Here is a 25,194-nt window from a genome sequence, read left to right on the forward strand (position 1 = left end):
TTAAAAAAAAATATTTAGGTTATTTTGGATGCCCTATTAAAAGAACAGTTTGTCCAGAAATGTCGTCATTTACTTAACTTTGTGACGTTATGAACTTGTTTGACATTTTTTCTTCTGGGTGTGGAACACAAGTTTGTTTCACATGCGTGGACCGAAGTTGGTTTCAAACTTCAAAAATCATCATAAACTATCATAAGAGTAGGGATCACTGAATCAGTGAGTTGTAGCAGGTATTAATGAATGAATAATTTGGACTGGTTTTGTGAACTGGATCAAATATTCATTGAAAAAGTCTGACTCCAAAGAATGATTCATTCACAAATTGGGCAGTGCTAACAATTATAATGACTTGAGAAAACTTGGAATATAGATCACCGAATCGTATGGATTACTTTTATGATACTCGAATTATCTCTAATTTGCCTATATAAAAATGCCTAGCAAAAGTCAAAAAGAAAATCATAACATGTGAAGTCAATAAGTTATGACAACAAACACACACACACACACACACACACACACACACATACATATATATATATATATATATATATATATATATATAGCAACTTTTTTTTTTTACATTGTAAATGCGAAATTAAATGTGGTAAGCTCCATTCAAAACTTTTTTTACATTAACACCAAAGACTTGTTCATAACTTATATAAACTTCATGTCATTGGCCAAATCATCAAAAGCGTGTACATTTTAATGTGTAATCAAACCTGTTAGCGCGCTCTTTCACTCTCGAAATTGTCGTGTAAAACACTCCTTTACACACAAGTCAGGTGTCAGAGGTCATCATTATGATGACTTATACGGGGTTATGTCATTCTGCGTGACTTAACCCAGTAATTTCCCTCAGAACGGGATGCCAGTGTAATGACAGACGTGAAAATAAAACCACAAACATCAGAGGATGCTCGCGCACGTGCACGTTTCATCATCACTGTCTGATATTAGCGCGCGCGCCCTTTCCAAACAAACTCAAATTCAGAATCCAAACACACACGACGGAACGTCCATTCGCTGCCTGGAAAGAAGTGCTGAGTTCCCGCCCAGCATGAGAGGGAATGTTGAGGAAAGGCGAGTTTAGAGTTTAGGATCAGAACTCGCAGGTGAATTATTTTCCATAAATAATCTGTCAGCACTTCTATTTGGTTCAACAAAAAAACAAACAAACCTGGAAATAGTTCGGGAGTCGAATCGGGAAAAGCGGATACATTTCTTCAAGGATTAAAAATTCCACACGTCTGATCGTTGAGCCTACATGTTGGAAGTCTTTCATCTCCATAAAATTGTATTATTTATTAACCAGTAACCCAAGATGTAGGTGCATCTCTCAGAGATAAATAACAGGTAAGTCTGTTTCATCATTCAAAAAGTTAGTCTTATAAAGGAAAGCTGTCTTATTGGCATAATTTTACTGTTAAATACAGAACGTTATTGATTCTATAGCATCAAATCACTACAAACTCATATTAAAGTAAATTTGAATAAGCAAATTTGGGTTAACTTTCTTTTATGAAGACAGTATAGCGACTAATAGGCTACCAAATTACCAAACGATTATAAACTGCCATTTTGATAACTATTTACCATGTAGGTACTGTATGTTTTTGTATTTTCGTAAAATAGCGTGCTTTAGTTCGGGATAAGTGTCGCAAAGACAAAAAATGCAACAAACGTCCACACCGAATATTATACAAATATAACCTACAGGTATCATTATATTTTAAGTGGAAGTCATAACACTTCATGGTGATATGACGGTTTGGTGGTAAAATTGACTTTTTGTGTGTCTAACTTACATGGCTAACGTTAACTTAAAATTAATCATGTAGTAAAGTTTAAATCAAAGTTCAAGTAGGCTATACAAGAACACACAATTATTGAAAAATAGTCACTGATAATATAATACAGCCTAATAATATGATAGATAGGTAGATACTTTATTACTAATGACCCTTTCGCATTAGCACACAGACCAGACACCTGAAAAGCTCTACAATTTCATAGACAAACCACATAACATGTACCCTTCATTCATATAACTTCATTCATATAACAGGGCAAAAAGGTTTTCTACAGGCATTTTAAACCATATTTCCAGATCTTACTATCCGTTGTCAAGTCAGATGACGTTTTCTTTGCCCTGTTTTTGGCATTAGGTCCTACAAGAATCATGTGTGAAGTGGTGGATCCCTTGTCCAACTTTCTCACTGGAAGCTGCTCATAAACGCCATCTGCTGTTCAAAAGAGTGGAGCGAGTGTGTGGAAAATGGATGACCACCCTGAACCTGGAATGAATTTAATTATAGTTAACCACTACAACTACTCGGGCAAGTGGGGAAGACCAAAAAGCGACGTTACATGCAAGACAGTCTTCCTGATTTGCATCTGTGCTCTGATTGTATTGGAGAACATCACCGTACTACTGGCGCTATGGCGCAACAAGCGTTTCCACAGCCGCATGTACTTTCTTATCGGCAATCTGGCACTTTCGGACTTGTTAGCTGGAGTGGCGTACGTGGTCAACATCTTCACCTCTGGCAGCAATACTTATTTCCTCAGTCCCAACCAGTGGCTTCTGCGAGAGGGGAGCATGTTTGTGGCGCTTAGCGCTTCGACCTTCAGCTTGCTCGCTATCGGGATCGAGCGCCACATGACGATGGTTCGCTTGCGTCCGTGCGAGACCGCGGGACGGGGGAGGTTGCTAGCTCTCCTGGGAGCCTGCTGGGCCGTTTCGGTCCTGCTGAGCGCTTTGCCCAGCTTCGGCTGGAACTGTTTGGGCCGACTCCACAGATGCTCCACTGTCCTACCGCTGTACGACAAAAGCTACATAGTCTTCTGCATCACTGTCTTCACGGCCCTGCTAGCGGCGATCGTGGTGCTGTACGTGCGCATTTACCAGCTTGTGACGTCCAGCGGGCGTAGAGTGAGCTCCCGCCCGTCGGATCGCTCGCTCGCACTTTTACGCACCGTAGTGATAGTGCTAGGGGTTTTTGTGGCCTGTTGGGCTCCTCTTTTTCTGCTACTCCTGCTGGATGTGGGATGCAGTCCAGAGCGGTGTCCGGTTCTGTACCAGGTGGACTGGTTCATCGCTCTGGCCGTGCTCAACTCCGCCCTCAACCCTCTAATCTACACGTTCTCCAGCCGCGAGATGCGGACCGCGTTCATCCGAGTGCTGTGCTGCTGCTGTTCCGAGACGCCACTGGACTCTATGCCTACGGTGGCAGGGGCGGCGCTGCCAGGAAAAGTTATCGCGACCGCGGAGAACAGCAAATCAAGCATGGCCGGGGCAGCCAAGTCCTCCCTGATTGGAAGTAAAGTTCCTACCCCGTCAAACTCCCATCATCAGCATGGGGACACGTCTCAACCAGCCGTCACACACCCCTCAGGGCCAGGTGACCTACTGTCCGCGGTGCTGGTTAAAGCTGGCGCGCTTCCCTCGTTGGGGAAGTTTTGAGACTATGGGAGTTGGCACAAAAGAGCGGGAATTTGTCATTTCCCAAGATGTTTCGGTCACGGTTCCTGTGTGATTATGTCCTGTTTTTACAGCACTCTGGAGGAGAACAAAACCTGGATTTGCTTTCAGACAAAAGACGATGAGACTTTAAAGGTACTATTAAAGCATGATTGGACAAATGCTGACCAAAGGAAACACAAACTGAATTGACTTCTACATGTATTAATATTTATGAAACTGAGCATGTGCTATGAGCACATAAAGCCACTACAGAATGTAATCACTCGAAAAGCTTAAGTGTGCAATTTTGTCTATCAAAATAACCCAATTTGTAAAACGGTATATTAGCTTTTCATGAAGGAAAACGCCTTAACAGTATTATATATATATTATTATAGTACTCTGTGTGTAAGACTGACCTTTAACATATTCTCACAGTTCATTACTAGACAAAAACGTTTTGAATAGTTTGCTATTCTTATTACACATAAAGTGAGTGTTTTAAAGACTGTGGATGTTTACGGTTAATATTCTGTGGATCGGTTTAGATGGAAGAATGAGGTGGTTTCGTTGTGAATGTCTCGATTTTTTTTTGTTGCTAACTTACATAAAACTGTCAAAAAATTTAAGTGTTTATATAAGTTAGTGTGAAAAAAACCTCACTCTAATGTTAAGATTGCCTTGTAAACATTGTGTATAACCACTAGAGGGAGCTGTAGTATCACATTCAAACAGACTGCGCCACAGAGCAAATAATGTGAAGGCAATGGACACACATTTTGTCTATGAATACAGTCAAGCACTATAATTTACAGTCGCTTGGTAAGCTCATTATAAATGGCTTTGCCTGTAAAAAAAATCATGATCAATGCCATCAATCTTTGAGCTATACTGCAGTAAATACTATCCATTGCAGTGCTTATCTTAGATCATTATAGACAACTTGCTTTAAAGGGATAGTTAACCCAAAAATTTAAATTGTGTCAATTTACTCACCCTCATGTTGTTCCAAACCTGTATGAGTTTCTTTCTTCTGCTGAACACAAAATAAGATATTTTAAAGAATGTTGGTAATCAAACAGTTTACAGCAGCCATTAACTTCCATAATATTATTTTTCCTACTATGGAAGTTAATGGCTGCCGTCAACTGTCTGGTTACCAACATTCTTCAAAATATCTTCTTTGTGTTCAACAGAAGAAAGAAACTCGTACAAGTTTGGAACAAATTAAGAGTGAATAATAAGTAATGACAAAATTGTAATTTTTGGGTGAACTATCCCTTTAAGTTCAGTCGACAGCACTTGTCGAATAGCACAAAAATGAAATTCGACTAAATTTTGAGCCAAAACCTGGGTTAAAATGAGACACTCGCAAAGGAAGTGAAGGAGGCCAATCTGTAAACATTAAAATAAGTAGTTTCAATATTACTGCCACAAGACATAAACAATATGCATGTTAAGAAGATTTCAGTGCGAAATAATCGCTTTTTAACCTTTTCAGTGTGTTTATATATTAGATTTGACAACTTTGTTGCCATGACAGTAAAACAAACGTAATGATGACAAACTTTACAACTCTAATAATAAAAAGTTTGAACAGAAGAATTAATGTAAGTGCTTTTATAAAAATATAAGCTTCACATTTCTGCATTAAAACCCTAAAGATTGGCCCCATTCAATTTAAAGTCCCCCTGTGGTGAAAATCAAGGTTTTATTTAAATGTTGTTTATACATCTATGTGGTGTTTTTAATGTGCTTTAAGACAAACCATGTGTAAATTCAAAAGTCAATACAATACAATTGCTGGCGGGCCTTAGCATATCATTAACTATGACCGCTCTGAAACAGTGAAATCTCAAAGAAAAGCCAGCTTATCCCGGTATATTTTTCTGTTGATATGAAAAAATCTGGTATATTTAGCAATATAGCGGGTGTATGATGTATATTACAATGAACTATATGCTATATACTACATATGAACTTTCTCCACAGACGTTCAGAGTTGTTCAAAGCATTTCTAAGGATAATGAGGCAGCGGTCTGACTCAGATGGCAAACGTGAACATGGTTCATGTAATATTAGCAACACACGATTAGCTGTTTCATAACAGTCAAGCAAAAGGCTAGTCATATTAATATCATGACATTACCGTTATGTGTCCGACTCTTGTAAAGAGTGATACCATTGTGCAGCGGTTACCTCAGTAAGTTGGCTGAGCTGGTGTGAGTTAGTGGAGACAGGGCTAATTTACATATTCATAGATCTGCAATCTATGATCTAGGCGATCTTAAATATGGAATTTTGGTGATAAAATATGAATTTTAAGGGATAAAATTATTGACTACAGGGGGACTTTAAGTGCTTCACTGTAGCCTGGATTTTTGCTGTTTTAACGAAAACAAGCGATTCATTGAAAATACATTGAAAATGCCGTTGATTGAGCTCAACTTGAATTGAACCAGGAATTTTCCCTCATTAAAGGGTTAGTTCACCTAAAAATGAAAATTTTCCCACAATTTACTCACCCTCAAGCCTTCTTTCAGCCAAACACAATCAGTTATATTAGTGAATGTTAGTTATATTAGAGTGACCTCTGACCCAACGTATAAAAATGTAGGAGTAGCGTACAGTGAGAGTAGACGCAAACAAAAACGTCTGGGCAACAAACTCAAGACGTCTTTTTTTTTTTTAAGGTTTTGCTCTATTCTCTGCACTTCTGCGTTCATCAATAGTAATACATCATGCGTCGGGTAATTCTACCAATTACTGAAAGGCAGGACGTGCTGCATCTTGCATTGTTTGAACAAAAAATAGAGGTCCAACATGACTTTTGTTCATATTGAGAACATTGCGAGAACGAGTGACATTTTGTTGAAGAATGTTTTTTACAGCGTTTGACAAGTGTGACATTTCAAGTAATTTACCACCCTAAGCTGTAGACACTCTCTCCATCACCGTGATCTTTGCAGTCAGGTTGATGGGGAAAAAAAATAGAATGGTAAACAAATCGAACTCATTTACAAGAGCCAAAGCAGTTTCCTTGGTTAAATCATGTCTGTTGGCATCTTGTGGCTGAAAACTAAGTCATTTAGTATCACAGAATCCGTTCGTCAAGAGATTTCACACCAAACGTTTGAAGTGTCATGAAGAATCAACATCAACAAAAAAACAATGATGGCTAAGTGTGATTCTATAATGCGTAACCTTGAGCAAAAACAAACATCAACCCACAACACACGACAATAAGCCTTATGCAAAGTCCTTGAAATAAGCACACGCCACATAGAGGACATTAATCCTTTCAAGTAAGGCATTACACACTTGCCACACAATGTGCCTCTGCACCTCATGTAATGAATGGCTTTTTGCCACAATGGATCAAAGCACGGACCACTGAGCTATTGTGGATGGCCACTATTGAGAATATTCATTTGTCTGTGTGCTTGTCAGAGCTGAGGGGAGACTCTGTGGCTGAATACATCAGACTGGCACATTGCTTGGCTCTGCACTCAGTGTGAACAATGCCTCCATCTGGACCAGTGACTCAGGATGTGCCTATGTGAGAGCACTCAATTGATTTTCTCCCATTCTGGGACCAGGGGTCACATTTAACAAGCTTTCAAGGGTTGACTGAGGTAGAAGGTGTTTGTGTGTACGTGTGTTGCTTAGGAAATGCGTCAGGACCAAGACATAGAAGCCATAATAATCTCTTCATGGTTCACTTCTGGTCGAGGTTTGGAATTGGACCTCCTCATTATCCCGTGACCAGGCTTGCTAGCCCAAGACCTGAGATTGGGATTGGTGTAGAACAATCATTAGCTAGAGCCCTGGTCTTAAAGGGAAAGTTCACCCAAAAATGAAAACTGTGTCACCATTTACTCTCCCTCATGTACGTTCCAAACCTGTATGACTGATTTGCTTCTGGAGAACACAAAAGATGATATTTTGAAGAACATTTTGGGTCCAAACAATGAAAGTCAATGGGGTCCAAAACAAGCGCACCCCTTTCATTGTACAAACAAAGACATGGAAACATTTTTTTTAAATTATTTTGTCCTACACAGACATTCAGCTTTGGGATGACATGAGAGTGAGTAAATTGTCGTTGATCACGCCAAAACTATTGGTACCATTTGCTAGCACTTATTAATGCAAGGCAGGATCCAGCACCCTTGCCTCAAGACCAATCCAAATTGGATATAAAAGCGGAGATGAGATGCTTCGACTAAGATGCCAGACTTTGTGCCTGACTATTGTGACAAGCCCAGTCGTCTGTTTTGACAGGGCGAGTACTAATGAAGGGGTGCCCAAATTTTGTTGGTTATATTTACAAAATTAATAATAAAATCGACTAAATGGTGGAATACTAAAATGCATGGCTGTTCTTCATTGGCAGAAATAATGCAAAAAGTGTACTTTTAGCTTGCCTTTGGGGCTTGCCAAGGTACACCGTTGCAACTTATCTACATTTAAGTTCTTTATGAGGTAGATAAGGTACAAAAATATAAAAAAATATAATCCTCCTGGAGGGGCACTTTCCTGCAGAGTTTAGCTCCAATCCTACAGTAATTAAACCCACCTGAACCAGCTTTTCAAGGTCTTCAAGTCCCCTTGAAATCAAAATTGAAGATTTTGGCTTTTAACATGAATATGTTATCCTTACTGTCATCTATAAGCTAATGTGCTCCAAAACAATGACAATTCGCTTTTAGAAGACAGTCTTCAAAACTTCTCATCAGATTTTCTGTCCAATCAAATGCAGTCTAGGCAGTTGTGTTGGAGCTAAACTGCAAAATGGTTGCCCTCTAGGAGCAGGACTGGACACCTCTGAGCGAGAGACAATTATTTGCAAATTTGACAACAGTGTTAAATGTATTTATTACATGGCTTGGTTGAATTCCAATGTAGAATGTGGTCTGTTATTTCTTGATAACAGACCGCTGCGAAGTATAACACACCGTTGCCATGAAAAACAGAGCGTTGCTATGGACGCGGAACGGACTATTTTCTTTAGCGGAAGCAATACAATCGTTTTTAAATCAATAAACTCCTTTTTAAATCAATATTTTGTGTCAAATTATTTATTTATTTTGTAGGTAGCCATGTAATAAGCGGGATAATGTATAGCGAGGCGGACCAGTTCAGCCTGTCGGGGTTGTTATTCGCTATAACAACCGCCTCGCTATACATTATCCCTTATGTATTCTTCAACCAGTGAGATCACAAGGTGTATAACTTGTGAACCCTAGACTTTTAACCAAGTCATGCAAGAACCATTACCCCTTTGCTTTTAGCGGTAGGTTTGATGAAGTATGATCGTTTGATATGAATCTTGGCTTAGGGCCAGGGATATCGAACCAAGGAGCATTCCTACTTGGCTAATCACATCATACGTGCACCTGAATTACTATTATGAGACCTGGAAATCTGAGGATCATCTATCCTTATCCTCTGAAGTAGAGCCCAGGATACATTCAGTCCTACCCCAGAGCCATCTTTTTCAATTCATTACAATAGCCTTCAGCTGCAGCCGTATGCGAGCTGCATCTGACGGGGCTTTAGGAGATAAGCTCTCCAAGATGAGGACTTTATCTGGGCCAGCTGCCCACAAGGGCGGGAGGAGGGTTCAAAGGTCAGATGTCAGTAAATTAACAGATGGTATAAGTTGCCAGTCCTCACCATAATGAAATCCAGATGACACCTTGCTTGAGCGACGGTAACATGATAATGACGGCAGCCCTTGTGAATGCGGTTGATTTTTTCCACCCTTCAGTGCACATCTGGGCCCCCTTTTCACTGCCGGGCTTTTGTCTAAGCTTGCGGCTGAGAAATGCCTCTCTTTGTAAGGCCTAATTATTCCAAGACTAGTAAGAGCTCAATTACCAGAGGAATTAGCGCAGCGTTCATTGTGAGGAAGACGTCGTAGGGCTTTTGAGGTATTGACACAGTAGATGAGCCCCCAGTTTCAGCTGTTTAAATTTTGACCGATCTCTGGTTACAGTCTAGCAGACACACCTGTCGAAAAGGCTTTCCCTCCAAGAGTGAGTGCGTGCCTGTTTGTGGAATGTCTGAGCGAGATTAATGTGTCTGTCTCGGACAATGTGATACGAGGCGTTTGAGACGCACATGTGGACATGCCTGGATGTGTGTCAGAGCAGCTGGGAACAATCGTTACCAGTAGCCAACACAGAAGCCACGAGCATTAGATGCCATCCGCCGTGGGATCGCGAGTTTTTGGGCTTGGTCGAGATTGGAGTGGTTAGAGTGTGAAATTATTTCTGGCTCCGTTGTGATCGCAGGTGTCTTTTTCAGTGAGCGCATCTGATAGATCATCATCTGCTTCCAAATGTGCACATTGGTGAGGCATATCCTAAATCGTGATAGACATCTCGAAGCACACCAAAATGTTATTGCATTAAAAAGCGTCAAAAACAACTCTTAATTTCCCCCCTCGCTTTATCTCACCATCTTCCTTACTGTAGTTGGAGGGACGAGGACTGATCTGAACCTCCTTCTCCGCCCGTCACACCAGTAATCATTCTCCGCCATTTCATTTGGCAGTGTAATGAAAGCAATCCCAGAACGCTTCGCTTCGGCAGAACAGAGATAATGAGGAAGCACACACACACATAAACACTGCCTGATTTAGGAAGACGGCCTTCTGTGGGCTGCAATGGGAAAAGAAAAACGTTCACACTCGTGCTTAACATTCAATCTTTGCAGTCTTTTTGTGCATGGCATGTGGTCCCAGGATAAAACACGTGTATAATAACCATTTACACATCTTTCTGTCAATCTCAACACCATTTTCTCTGTCTCTTGATAATAAACAATGTGAAGCTATAAAAATAATATGCATGGCAAGCTACAGCAATTAAATTGCCTACTGGTGCTTTCTACGACATCAGTATGACTTTTCAAATTCCAATTTATTTATAAAAGAACATTAAAACAACAATGCTGACCAAATGACTAGCTCGTTCTTGGGTTTAAGGGTTTGCGCTACCGCCTATCTGTGGTTACTTCATGCTGGTTACTTTCTTAAGCAATCAGACTTTTCATTATCTCAGATAATAAAACAGACAAAAATTGAAGGATGGACCCAAGCCATATTTAGAGACCAGAAGATCATAGAGACAAAGGGGATGGGATCTTTTGGCTTAGGCTAGTGTGCAACAACCTAGCAACCACTTAGAACAACCAAGCAACCGCCCAGAACTCCCTATCAATCACCCAGAAATCCCAAGCAATCACCCAGAACTACCTAGCAGCCATCTAGAATAAACTAGCAACAAGATGGTGGGTTTTGCATATGTAAAATACAAATCTCAAACTCTCTGCAACTGACATAAAATAGAGTTTGAAGCATCAGTTATTAACTACTAGCATTCTCTTTAGGAAGTTTATTATATAACACATGTAAATCAGTTTACAAACAGGAGTTAAAGAAACACAATTTCAGCATTTTTCTGTATCGGTGACCTAATATACCAATTACAGGAACATCTCTGTGAGTGATCATGATTCAAACACCACATCAATCAATTGATCAGTTGGTTTCAGCTACTGTCCTCAACATTCACTGATCTACGACCAGCCACACTGTGAGGTCAAACAAAGACAATGAAAGTTTTCCAAGGACTACAGCCAAACAACATTTGTGTGTGTGGTCTCAAGGGTCTTACTAGAACCAAAAGGCTTTACAAATTTTAAAGAGACGATAGTCATAAACGGCCGTGTGGAAATGTCTTTTACAGCAGCTATGAAAGAGCGGAGGCTCGTCCGCTCATCCTAAGAGGCTACTAATCGATCAATAAACATTAGCAGTGGCAAATTCACCATCCCAGTGGAGAATAACACAGACAGACGACTGAAGACAAGCAACAGGTCTCGCTGCCACCAGTCCGGTACGGTTCACGTAAGGTTAATTTGGTGAGATTGAAGAGAATTAATAACAAGTATGTGAAATGGCATGTGAACAGATCTAACTGTAAATGGATTTGAAGTATCTAATGTAAATGTTTGTGTCCTCAACCAGATGCTTTGTACAATCGAATTTGTTGAATGTTCATTCCCAATGGCATATACCTCTGCCGTCTGTTTTCACTGCAGTGCTCTGACCAATCAGAGAGTCTGAACCAGCACAGGGAAGAGCAGGGACAAGTGTTCAGCTCCTTTGATGGGGAGTTTATGTGTGGTGTAATAGTGGATCACTTCAGGGATGGTGTCAAACGGAGGGCTGTTCTGGCCCAGGATATAGCGGCCATCTTTGCACTGGCTGAACTTCATGTGCATGAAACCTTGGCAGCTCCTGAAAAAGAACATACAAAACCACTATTATTCTTTGGGCATGTTGAGCAACAAAATAACCTGAAAAGGCTTTCAACAAAAACACCACTTGTACCATTGTATTATACCATCGTTGAACCATAGCGCCATAGACTTGCGTCATATGTTAAAATCTATATATTCCAATAATTTTATCATGACTTGACAGCTTTAATATAACATGATCCCTAGGTGGGCCTGTGAATCTCGTATATAGGTCACTGGTGAACAAAAGACTACCCACAATAAATAGGACAATCTGAGTAATGTATAAAGCCTGGTGCACACTGTGCAGTTTAGGCCGTCTGAGACAAATTTTGCAAATCCTAAAAGATTCCTCTGATCCTAGGCTAAAATCTGAAATCTTTGATCGTTAGTTCGACATGTTCACCGATAGGCGATTAATAAACGTTGCGATCCAATTTTACCTCAGATGAAATTCTGGCAGTGTTAAAAGATTTGACCGTCAGTCCTGCAGTGTGACTTCTCCTACGACGACCGTCAAATTGTCTTCGTTTATCAAGACAAGCCATGACCAAAATTAACGTTAAAGTATTCTTTGTATCCACCATTTAAATCCCGCGTGTAATGCAGCTCACCGTCACCGAACGCGTCATTGATTGATGATGTAAAACTCCAGACAAGCTTACTTGCATGCGTCCGTTTTTAACGTGTCTTGACTGTCATACAGTCTGACATTAATGACAACTGAGATGTTACAGTGTGAAATGGCTTACAGCGATGATCATGTTCGTACAGTCTGACAAGCAACAATCGTAAAGGACTAATATAAATCGCACAGTGTGCACCCGGCTTAAGAATATAATAACTTCAGCACGGCCCGATGTTAACAATATTCTAGACCTCCCCTTTAAGACAGTCCAAACTGCTGGATTTCTATGTATAGAAACAGGAAGTGATTGGTTTGTTTGAGGCTGTCATTATACTGTACTATACAATTCACTTTAATAAGAGTGAATAAAAACACAAGGAGGCTGAGAGTATCTCTCTCACCCTTTTAAAAATCAAGCTAGCGCTGAAGCAGCACATTAAAATTCAAGACTTAACATGTTCAAGGAGCTTGTCGTCTCCAAAAAGGTATTATCTACCAGGTACGTGACGAACAGAGTCACTTATAGAAGGATCTGGGCTCGAGAAAAAGCCTGTGAATCTCAATGGCGGCTCGTTCAAAGCTCTTGGTGTTGAGCTGCTGTCACTTTGATTTGGATCAGACCTCAAAGGCCGCTGGCGTACAGCATTATGACATCAGACAGCGCTGTTCATTCATCCACTCCCACAGTTGTCAGATGCTGTCGAAGAATGCGGTTTGTAAAAATAAGATTTCATGTGAACAAAGTCTCAGCGTGTTGTTGAACGTGTTTTTGCCCATGACTTATGAAGTGTGCAGTTGTGCACTTGCATTACAAGGCGTGTGTGATTACGGAGTGTGTTCAGGTGTGTGAAAGGCCTCCCCGCTTGCGTCTGCGGCTTTCTGCGGGGTCATTCATATTCATTAATGCTGGCAGGAGCAGCTTTTGTGAACTGAAGAGCTGTTCACCTGCCTGATTACAGCTCGGGGAGAATAAAAGGGAAAGAAGAAAGAGGAGGGGAACCAGGGGCTCTGGATCAACACAGTAATTAGAGCTGCGAGATTTGACCAGATAAGCATTATCGCTCTAGCTGATAGCCAATCGAAAAGCACATCAGTGTGCAAATGAGGCAGGGGCCGTTTTGCAAAAGGAGAAAATTGAATCAAAAGAAAATTATGAGAAAAATAACAGTATGATAAAACAATAGAAAAACAAATATGTTTAAATGTGAGATAAGAGCAGATATATAGATAATTCAAGAAATACTGTCCAACACTGATGGGAAAAAGTCACATGAAAGCAGACAAAGTGTCCACAATTTTCTAATTATTAATAATTGTAGGCAAACAACAGTTAACAGTAATATATACAATTTCAAAATATGCTGTATTACTAGTTAGTTTAAAGCAATCAATAATATGCTTAAAACACAAATTTGAATCTAAAATGTGACTTTTTAATAAACAGCATGTTTTAAATTAAATTATAATATTAAATAAATGAAGGAAATCAATATAAGTTATGCATATATAAAATACACAAATTTAAAAAATGATTATTATAATTATATTAAAGTGAATTATTATTATATTCATATATTTTATTGCAATTTCTTTGAAAAGATTAACTCTTCTGATGGATGAAAAACATAATTGTAGGTGAGAATGAAGAACAAAAACAACTAAGATACAGACAACTAGACACAAATGAAGCAAAACACAAGGCAATTAGCTGGAATGGGGTAATGGGGATGAGATTTGCTCATTTCATTTAACGGTAATGGAGGGAATGGAGAAATAAAAAGTGGCTGTGTTGGAGGGAGGCTGTACAGTACCTCAGAGAAAGGGAGTAGTCCAAGCGACTGGTCTCGCTGTTTCGCACCAAATAACTGCACTCCTTACAGAGGGTCAGTAGAGACTCAGCCTCTGAGCGCGACAGAGAGCCGTGATACCATCTGAAGGACAACATGATGTGATGTCAAAAACATGATATTTACACATCAAAAGCTATCCAGCAGTTTTGATTCTCATTTCAAAGGCAAAGAGGTTAGCAAATCATAACAAAAACTATTACCATATAGAAGTCTTAAAATGGCTGTATTATGCTATTTTAAAGGCTCCTAATTTTGTTTTGGACGTCTCCTACAAAAGGTTTACATGCATCCAAGGTCAAAAAACACTTACATTTTCCCATAATATACATTGCAGCTATTCTGCTCTGATTGGTCAGATGGCCCAGTTTGTTGTGATTGGTCTACTCTTCTTGGCTCTGATTGGTCAGACGGCCCAGTCTGTAGTGATTGGTCTACTCTTCTTCTCTGATTGGTCAGATGACCCAGTCTGTTGTGACTGGTCTACTCTTTTCTGATTGGTCAGATGATCCAGTCTGTAGTGATTGGTCTACTCTGCTCTGATTGGTCAGATGGCCCAGTCTGTTGTGATTGGTCTACTCTTTTCTGATTGGTCAGATGGCCCAGTCTGTTGTGATTGGTCTACTCTTTTCTGATTGGTCAGATGGCCCAGTCTGTTGTGATTGGTCTACTCTTTTCTGATTGATCAGATGACCCAGTCTGTTGTGATTGGTCTACTCTTTTCTGATTGGTCAGATGGCCTAATTAAGTCTGCGTTCAGCCCCAACAAAAAGTTGCAAAACGTTTTTTAAATGGAAACGGTGATGCGTTGAACACCCTGTTCTGATGACGCAAGAGTTGCAACTATGGCAGATGTGAAGGGTGAAGGGATTTGTGGAAACTGCGGTTCCTAATTATTGTGATCCAACATTTACCTAAAATATAAACATTTCATGATGAAAATATAAACATTTCATGATGAAAATATAAACATTTCATGATGATAATATAAACATTTCATGATGAAAATATAAACATTTCAGGTGAAGGATAATCCACTTCTTACCTCCGAGACTGTGTTATGATCTATATTACTTTATTATTTTTATTGTGAGTATTAGGCATATCATTATTGCTGATTACTGTTGATATGCTATATTTTTACTATAAAACTCTTACGACAAACATGTCGTCTGATATCTTCAATTGTTGCGTATACCGAGCTGCAGCGAACACATTTGTAAACGACTTCCCATTGACCCATTGTGCGAGCTGTCTCTTTAATACTGCGTGGTGTATATACTGTACATGCTGCTGCTGATTGGGTTGACATTTTTGACACACCCACCAAACAAGAGAAAACACATCTCAAACCCCGTTGCACACCGTTTCCAGGAAACATGTCGTTCAACCCGGAAAACGTAGCAAAACGTTGCGCACCGGTTTGAGCTTGAACGTCCCCTTGTTGTGATTGGTCTACTCTTCTTCTCTGATTGGTCAGATGGTCCAGTCTGTTGTGATTGTTCTACTCTTCTCTGATTGGTCAGATGGCCCAGTCTGTTGTGATTGATCTACTCTGCTCTGATTGGTCAGATGGCCCAGTCTGTTGTGATTGGTCTACCGCTTACATCGTTTGTCGGAAACGTAACGTCCATTACCATATCTGAATTTCAGCTCCAGATCTTCCTCAGTATTTTATACACAGTGATACAAACAGTAACAATGGTGTCAGTTGTACCACATCAATTCTAACTGGCAGTGCTGAAAACAGTCTTCTCTACATGTCGACAACACAAACCAAACTCTTCAAGGCCTCGGCTACAACTACAGTGTTTAAGGGCGGGTCAAAGTAGATGTTGTTCGTGAGCAGCCAGTGAAAAGCATTGGCTGGCATTAGGCAAATTTGTTACAAACCTACATAGGTTTGAGCAGGAAGTAAGACTGGAATTATTGATGACTTGTTTCAGGAAGATCAGAATTGGTTCTTTCGTTTGGGAGACAATACCTTTATTTATTGTGCACTTCGATCTTTCAGATTTTGAGGACTTTTAACATTCACAAAGAGGTTGTTTAATTCTAAGGGTCCACCTAAACTAAATTACCAGTGCTTTTGGTGCAATACAAATGTGTGCATATGACACCTGTAAATATTTTGAGAAGTGAGCGTGTGTGTTTGTGACAGTCGTGGCATGTCCCCCGTGAGACCACAGCTGCTGTCTAACTGAGGTTGATGTGTAAGGGGGATTTTGTATCCTGAACAGCTGACTAATTCGTAGCAATATTTTGGACGCACTTGACTGATCTTTCTAATGGAGTATCCATGCACACTGCAGATATAAAATCATATTCTCAGTCATAAAATGATAACACACTATGTTGACGTTCCCAAAGGCCCAAGAGTCACACTGTGAAACCATCATGCTAGTATCTTGAAAATGTCAAAACTGTAAATTCTGTCACCATTTACTCACCCTCAAAGCGTTCCAAACCCGTATGACATTTTATTTTGTCTGTGGAACCCAAAAGAAAATATTTTGAAAATGTCTCCCACTGGATCTCACGGTCTTTCATTGTGTGGACAAAAACAAAATATCTTCTTTCATGTTTCACAGAAGAAAGAAAGCGCGTACAATATTGGAATGACAAGAGGGTCAGCAAATCACAAGATGCATTACAGGATAGCATTCTAATTGCAGATTTTTTTTTAGCTTAGCTGTCTCTTTTCCTCTCTCATTTTTTTCTTCAAACCTCTAATGGTTTGTGGCGACGTGTTGGACGTACACTTGTTTCTCCAGGGGAAGGTTGGGATCCACTCTCTCCCCGATCGTGGAATGAGGATCGCTGGGCTTGCGTAGTTTCATGCTGCCTGTGGTCTGCAGAGGCCTGGAACACCTCAGGCGTTCTGTGGGAGAACAGGAACGGTCCCACTCTGCACCCTCAAACTGCACTGTATGAAGGACACGGCGAGAGAGACAAAAAGACTCAATTCAACATCAAACAGAAGTACAAAAGTGATTAAAGTTGTTTGAAAAACGAAAACACGGTAGGTTTTCTACCTCCGAGTCCTAACCAGGAATGATGCAACAAACTGGCAATTGATAAAACTCTTTCATGTTAGTCTTAGTTTTATGCTTCAAATGATGTATGTGGTTTGTGGCGTAGTGTGGATACAACAGGATCAGCAAAAGACTTTAATCGGACAACTGTCATGTTGCTGAGTTGCGCCACCTATCGTGAAATGTGATTGGTCGTAAATCCTGTTCCATATGTCAGATATTAAACAAATAAGCTTGTCGCATTATACCTGGTTAAAACGGTCAAAAAACAGGTGGATATGCAGAGCAGGAGGAGTCTAAACCAGGGCAACGAGGAGTAATAAAACAGGAGGGTTGCTGGAAATTAAGGTGTCACATTTATAACGCAAACGTGCCAGGGTTCAGCGCAAACAATACAATGTGAAAAGAGACCTGCTGATCCATAGAAGGGGTTAATCGAACTGAAGTTTGGATCAAACAATCAAACCAAGTGTAAATGCTAGGGATGCACAATTGATCGGTACCTTATTGGTAATCATCTGATATTTTTTAAATTAGTTTTATCAGTAGGTAGGCATTTAATTCGAAATGCTCATTTCTCGTATTTTCACATTTAGATTATCTTTGCCGTCATCTAAGGCTCACTTCACAGCTGGCAAAATGGGTTTTCAATTAAAATTGCCAACCTATACAATAGAAAGATAAAAATATTTGAAATCGGTGCTACCTGACTAGAGAAAACAGAAAAAAGGCTGGTGTCTTCCCTTTTGCCAAATAGGTAGAAAAACTTCAACACCCATAATGCACTAGGCATGTTGCCATCCAATGCCACTCCGACCAGTCGGCTATGGATACACTTGACCAGAGTCAAATACCACCTTGCTTTAGTAGGAAATACTTCTTGGCAAACTTTGTCATAATGGTGTCAACTTGGGTGCAAGAATTCAAAGAGTCAACATTTAGTTGAATTACTTTCAGATTCCAATGAAGGATCAAGCGTGATCCTGGCGGACTTTTGTTAATAAATAAACGTGAATTTCTCGGTCCAAGTAACATGAGAATGAGTAAACATTGTTCATTTACATATTCAACCGAAATTATAACAATACTTTATAGCATTGTGATGTCTAAATTCACTTGTCGCATTTAAAATAATTGATTTGAGTCTATTTTTTAGACAAAATAGTTTAGAATTACAATATCGGCCATTTATTGGCTGAACAATAATCGGCTTATCTGTATCGGCCAGTGTTATTTGAGTATTATTTATATACTATTATAATATTTAGTGATATTTTGTAATATTTTAATTTTAGCTAGGGTTTTGGTCATTTTGTTGAGCGTTTTTATAATTTTTTTCATATATTTCCATTTAGATTTTTTTTTATTTCAATTGTAATATTTTTAATACATCTACTTGCACTTATTTCAGTCAATTGCCAAGGCTACATTTCTAATTTTCATTTCAATTGAAAGTTTTTTTTAATAGTTTAAGTTAACATGACAACGCTGGTATCAGTAGAATTATAGTATCGGTGCATCCCCAGTGAAGACCTCATGCACTCATCACATGCTACCGTGATGACAGCAGCTCTGAGCGGGAGTGACTGAAATCAAACGGGAAGCAAACGGGAGGTTCCTAGCGATACAGCGATTCAGCGAGCTCGGCAGATGCAGGACACTGGAGGGGCAGCAGTGAGGAGGAGGGGTCAAAGTTCACCTTGCTCGCCACAGACGGGCTCCTCCTCCAGCTGTCCAACCGGAGGAGGCCACGGCAGCTCGGTCAGATCTTTCATATCTATGTCGGCGCAGAGTGAGTAATGCAGACAGTGAAAGACAGAGAGAGAATGGTGAGAAACAGAGAAAAGAGACACAATCCACCGATGTCAGTGCTTATCAGGCAGAAATGCAATGTGAGAGCTGACTCAACATCTAATTACCATCTCAAGCCCATAAATCTCATTAACACCACATATATACACACTCAAACAGGGGCCGTTGCGACACATTTAAGCTAGAGATACTCATTTCAGTCAGATTGGCTGCTTGCAAAATCCCATACTTTCACAATGTGTGCTGAAATCCCAAAAGAACTTTAGCTTGATGAGGTACGTTCCATTGAGAATAAACAGTAAAAGGTCTGGTCCATAATTCATCTTATTCTCATCTTATTTTTAATTAATCTTTTTAATTAATTAGCTATTTAGCTATTAAAAAAATCTAAATATTTGCCCCAAAATTCCATTTTTAAGCATCTCCATTGCAACTCGCATACTTACACGGGGCGTCTTGTAACGCATACAAGCACATCACACTCTCAAACAGGATTACAAGATGAAGAATAGGCCAAAGGGGAGGTGTGTGACATCTTTATAAACAGACCACCATCCGACACTTCCACCCCCTTCATCGCGCCCTCTCGAAAAGAACACAACGGGGTGATGTTTGGAAAAAGAAACAGGCGGGCCCATACGTCCCCCGCTGACTGGTGAATTATTGAAGACAGAATGTCACAGACTCTTTCACCCTGTTCCCTGTGCATTATTGATGCCTGGTGCGGTACAATGGTCCCATCTGGAGAACCAGAATCAAAGTGTGGACCCGCTCACCCTCCTTCAAACCTGCCTAACCCTGTAAATAATCCACCTAATTCCACCAATAATTCGGATGATTTCACAAATAATCCAGTGTAATTCTTAATGAACCAATTATATGCATAGTAATATATACTGAATAATGATCATATATATATAAAAAAAACCCTGATAAAACAAATATTTAATATAAAAATCAAGGAATATGCCATTAATAAATTTTAAAATGACAAAAATAATTTAATATATTTGTAAGCATTGTGTATATATATATATATATATATATATATATATATATATATATATATATATATATATATTATATTATATTATATTATATTATATTATATTATATTATATTATATATATATATATATAAAATTTGTATTGATAAATATTATGGATGCAAGATATATCGGCCACCATCTCAATATCGACTGATATACGTTAATTTTTAACTTGATCGTTATCAGCCCGATAAGAAAATTTGCCCGATATATTAAAGCCGATAAATAATGTATAATTTCCTTCAGCTGAGACGCTTCAGATGGACACTGTTCGCCATGATGGTTTTGAATTGCGTAAAATATGAAGCGCAACATGTGCAGTGCAAGTCTGTCATACACTGTAGGCTACAAAAAATTTGAATAATAACATTATTAATGTGTGCTTGGGACATGGCTTTTGATGGTGAGACTTGTTTTTGTAACCAGGCTCTCAAAAATTATATAAAAACTTAATTTATCGGCCAATATATCGGTTATCAGCTTTCAGATATAAAGAATTATCAGTAACAGCCGATATATATATATATATATATATATATATATATATATATATATATATATATATATATATATATATATATATATATATATATATATATATATATATATATATATATATATATACACACACACAGTAGTCAACATTTGAAGGGGATCAAATAAGTTCAAAGTTGTCCTAAGACAAGAACGGTTATTGTTCAAAATTCATGTATAACTTTGATGAAAGTTTTTGATCCACTTCAAATGTTGACTACTGTATGTATACACTGCTTACACCTAATCTATACAGACTCCTCATTCTCTAGCTCTATAGACCTACAGGTGCCCAACATCTACTCTGGTTTGAGACCTCTCTGGCCCTTCCCTGTATGACTCTAATGCTCCACATTAACCGTCCCATCACTCCTGCGGTTCCAGCATGCCTGTCAGACCCAGTCAGGCTGACAAAGGGCAGCACATCAGTGCCTGTTAGCCACAGTCCTGCAAAAAACCCACACCGAAGAGCTCCAGCCACTCGCCACAAAGGTCATCTCTGGGCTATAATACATCACGCTGGGACAGATGGCCACACCATTCGTACATCATTACTACTAAAGCACAAGGCTTTAGAGAAATGCTAGATGGCTAGAAATGTGCCGAGACGGCATATTACTCTAAGTGTGAGAGCCCATCTGGGATAATGAAAGCCTCATTTGAGCATCTCATAAAAAGATACGATATTACATCACTGGAAATCTGTGATTAAGTCTCAATTTACACAACAGATGTTATTACTGAAGGTGCAAACAAACTCTTAATGCGCTTTATGCTTTGGTAGCATTTTATGTGCGCTGTTAAAACTCATCTAGAGGATTTTTTTTGGTATCTGGATTCAATTAACATGTTGTGGCACCTAAAATGCACAGATTTTACTGCTAATGGTGACAATTAAGGCTGGGGGATACAGCTAAGTAAATCTCAACATTTTTCAGCCATTTTACAATCAATTTTTCTCTCAATACAGTAACTATCTAGTTAAAAAATATCAAGGCATCCAAGGATACACGTCTGCACATTATAATATAGAGTATTTTATATATACATCTTTTTTATTTATTTGGGGTGTGTGTGTGTGTGTGTGGTGTATATATATATATATCTCCATCTACCTACATATTCCACACATGCATATAATGTGCAATATGTAGATAAATATTAATTAAATATATATATATATATATATATATATATATATATATATATATATATATATATGTGTGTGTATATATATATATATATGTGTGTATATATGTACATATCTACATATATATACAATGTGTATATATGTACATATATATGTGTGTATACATGTACATATATATGTGTGTGTGTGTGTGTGTGTGTGTGTGTGTGTGTGTGTGTATGTATATATATATATATATATATATATATATATATATATATATATATAAAGAAACCATTAACAGTGTTGATTAACATTTTACATCCTCACAATAATCAGAAATATTTTGTACATCACCCTGATCTAGTGATATATGAGAATTATTTTTAAATTCTATTTACCGCAAAGAGACCATTATACTGGTCACAATGACAAATAAAGCTAATGTGCTATTTACCTCACTTATTGTTCACGTAATTACCGGAAAACAGTGCTAAGAAAATCCCATTTCTCTCCTTTCATTACATTCATCCGTTTCAGTTCCACTGTCTGAGCTTTTTATCTTCTTTAAACCACTTACCGCCCTCTTTCCTCTCTCGCTTTCATTTTTCCTCCTAAGTGAGATGACACCCCCCCCTTCCCCTACATGCATTTCTCCCTCTCCTGCCTCAGTGTATTTGCGCGAGAGCGAGTTACCAGGACATGCCTTTTCATTACTGTCACAAAGAGAAAAAGAGAGAGAAATAAATTGATATAGGAGCCATTCTCGCTTCCCTCGGGCTTGCTTACAGCGGCTTGACAGACCCGGGACAAGCGAGCCACCACTTTCTCTCTCCATTTCACACACAAAAACCATGTCAGGACTTTCAGCCAGACCAAATCCTCCACACAACCGATCCAGTTGCACTTCGGTTTGGGCCGAAGCCATTCCAAAAGAAGTGTGGGAGAAGTTTTAAAGGGGACACATTCGAAAACAAGTCTATGTTACATTTAAAGATTGCATGCACAATCCTTCATGTTTCCTTTAACCCCAAAAACAAACTCAAGAACACACAAGCCAACAAACCCTAAATGGACCAAATGCCAGACAGTTAAACCAGCGTTCACATGCTCTACTGGTGTGACTGGGTGATCTACAGTCGGTGGCGTGCTGTTGAATGCATCTGTGTGGTAGATTAGCGTGGTAATGAGTGCAGAGAGGCTTGAGGGACGTGCCGGGCGGCCGTGTGGCTTAAGTGATTGTGGTAATTGAGTGGATAGTGACAGCTTTGCAATGGCCTAATTAAGACTCACTGGACTGAGGCCAAGATTTTACTGTCATCGTCACACTTTTAACAACCGAACCGAGATGGAAAACGAAGCTGAAATGCAAATAAAACAAAGCCATCTGTTGTGAAGGTATGTCAACACACAAGCAAAGGAGTTTGGGACATGTTTTATGCGACATTGCAGTCACATTTAGTGCAATCACTCAATGTATCGCAAACAGCTGGGAAAATGGTATTTTTTCCCTTAGGGCCACTTATGATAGATACACATTTTTCTACTTTTCTTTCAAGGGGCTGTTTGAACGACATTTTCAATTAAAAACGGAAAACTTTATATGCGTCTTAGCCGTTCATTTACATGACAACGGCATTTTGATGGCCTGAAAAGCAACATTTTGAAAACGGGTTTCAAAGTGCAAGTTTTTGAAAACTATAGCTTTATCGTCTCCGTGTAAACTACAAAAATACGAATTTGTGAAAACGGTGACGTCATGCACATTACGTGTTCAGACTAGACACTTCGCCAACTACTGGCCTGGCATGAGTAATACAGCGTTTTTAGTCGTTTTCTGTGTAAACGGATCATTTTGACAACGTTGTTGTCTGTACGCGAAAAACATAAAGGAAAAACATTTCTGTTTGTAGTACATTGTTGTCATGTAAACGTACCCTAAGACTATATGCTAATGACCACTATTCTGACAGGCTTATCTTACGACTCCTGACAAGCAAAACGGCGCGATTAGAACTAGGAGTAGAGATTATAGAGCATGTTGCTAAGCTAATAACGCAATACTCTTAGAAGCTTAAATAACACTTATTTTGGGTAAAACTATCTAGTCTGTTTTGAATTAAATAGTAGTTTAATTAAATAAAATGAACTTTGATTAATACATTTTAGCATATTTTCATTTCTCTCGCCATCGTGTTTTTGTCTGAACCTTTCTTGATAGGTGACTGCATAATTAAGTTTACCAATTAAATCAGCAACAGTATGGGACGGGTTTCCGCTTAACTGGGTTGAAGGAGGAAACAACTGAATTTTTTCAACTGAGCTCAGGGCGATGGATTCTGGGAATGCCTTTCTTATGAGAATACATGTGATGCTGCCTTTGAATTTGGCCATAACACTTTGGCAAATGAAAAGAATGCTTCACCTTTAGTAACTAGCATCTAAATGGCTGAGTTTTGAAACGGTCCAATCACAGGGCAGTTCTAAAATTGAAATCGGCTGTATACGTGCTAAAGATGCTTTAATGTGTCCTTCGGTCTCTCTGTCCCCCTCAGCTCATCCCGCTCTCAGTCCAGTTGTCTTTTTCACACCCTCTCTCCCCCGAGTGTGATAATCAGCACTGCTGGAGGGGTAGATGGGGGAGGAGGTGGATCGAGATGCCCCTGAACCCCTGCGGTGGTTTATCAGCCCGAGTGTGTCAGCACTGCAGGAGGACAAACCTGTCAGAGCTGAAAGGGTGAGAGAGGGAGGGAGGTTGAAGAGAGCGGAGGTGTCAGTGTGTGACTGATTGCGGCCCTCCACTCGCAAGGCTAGCCCCCTCCTCACATCACCCCCGTCTCTGCACACAAATCTCTTCACTCGCAAGAAGAAACACACACACACAAGTGCTTTCAGCATCACTATTCTGTGGTGGAGCAGTGTCACTACTAGAAATTTCCAAAAGTACAAATACCGGACAATTAGTTGACTAGTTGGTCTTAACTAAGCTCTCCATTTCCAAAACATTGGTTTAATTTATTATCCAGTGATTTATAAACCTGGATGGATGGATGGATGGATGGATGGATGGATGGATGGATGGATGGATGGATGGATGGATGGATGGATGGATGGATGGATGGATGGATGGATGGATGGATGGATGGATGGATGGATGGATGGATGGATGGATGGATGGATGGATGGATGGATGGATGGATGGATGGATGGATGGATGGATGGATGGATGGATGGATGGATGGATGGATGGATGGTGCATTCACAATGTAAAATATATCCTTCATTAGTATAACTTATACTATTAACCCTTTCACACGTAAATTTAAAATATTCTGACTGACCCCCCAGCGCAGTAGCACCTCACTGCAGTACACGAGAT

The 25,194-nt window shown here is 39.4% G+C and overlaps 2 protein-coding genes across 3 annotated transcripts in view; one reads left to right on the forward strand and one right to left on the reverse strand.

Annotated features, from left to right (window-relative positions):
* The first annotated feature begins 887 nt into the window (after positions 1-887).
* On the forward strand, positions 888-5,069 carry s1pr3a (sphingosine-1-phosphate receptor 3a). Its single transcript, XM_084116700.1, has 2 exons — positions 888-1,359; positions 2,172-5,069. The coding sequence occupies exon 2, from the start codon at positions 2,282-2,284 to the stop codon at positions 3,467-3,469; it is 1,188 nt and encodes a 395-aa protein (XP_083972826.1). The 5' UTR covers positions 888-1,359; positions 2,172-2,281; the 3' UTR covers positions 3,470-5,069.
* A 5,777-nt stretch (positions 5,070-10,846) lies between these two features.
* shdb (Src homology 2 domain containing transforming protein D, b) overlaps positions 10,847-25,194 on the reverse strand; it is a 29,273-nt gene continuing 14,925 nt past the window's right edge. The window contains exons 6-9 of one of the 2 annotated variants that reach the window (XM_084116256.1): positions 18,992-19,069; positions 17,018-17,183; positions 14,222-14,341; positions 10,847-11,780 (exon numbers count right to left, since the gene is read on the reverse strand). In XM_084116256.1, the coding sequence (XP_083972382.1) occupies positions 11,594-11,780; positions 14,222-14,341; positions 17,018-17,183; positions 18,992-19,069 (551 nt within the window). In that variant the 3' untranslated portion in view covers positions 10,847-11,593. The remainder of the gene's footprint in view (positions 11,781-14,221; positions 14,342-17,017; positions 17,184-18,991; positions 19,070-25,194) is intronic. The other variant, XM_084116257.1, reaches the window with a different exon arrangement.

The sequence above is a fragment of the Abramis brama genome, assembly GCF_963993115.1.
Source record: "Abramis brama genome assembly, chromosome: 6".
In the NCBI taxonomy this organism is placed as follows: Eukaryota; Metazoa; Chordata; class Actinopteri; order Cypriniformes; family Leuciscidae; genus Abramis; species Abramis brama.

Excerpts from the sequence above, each read along its gene's own strand:
- s1pr3a (XM_084116700.1), top strand. The coding sequence starts at position 2,282 with ATGGATGACCACCCTGAACCTGGAATGAATTTAATTATAGTTAACCAC.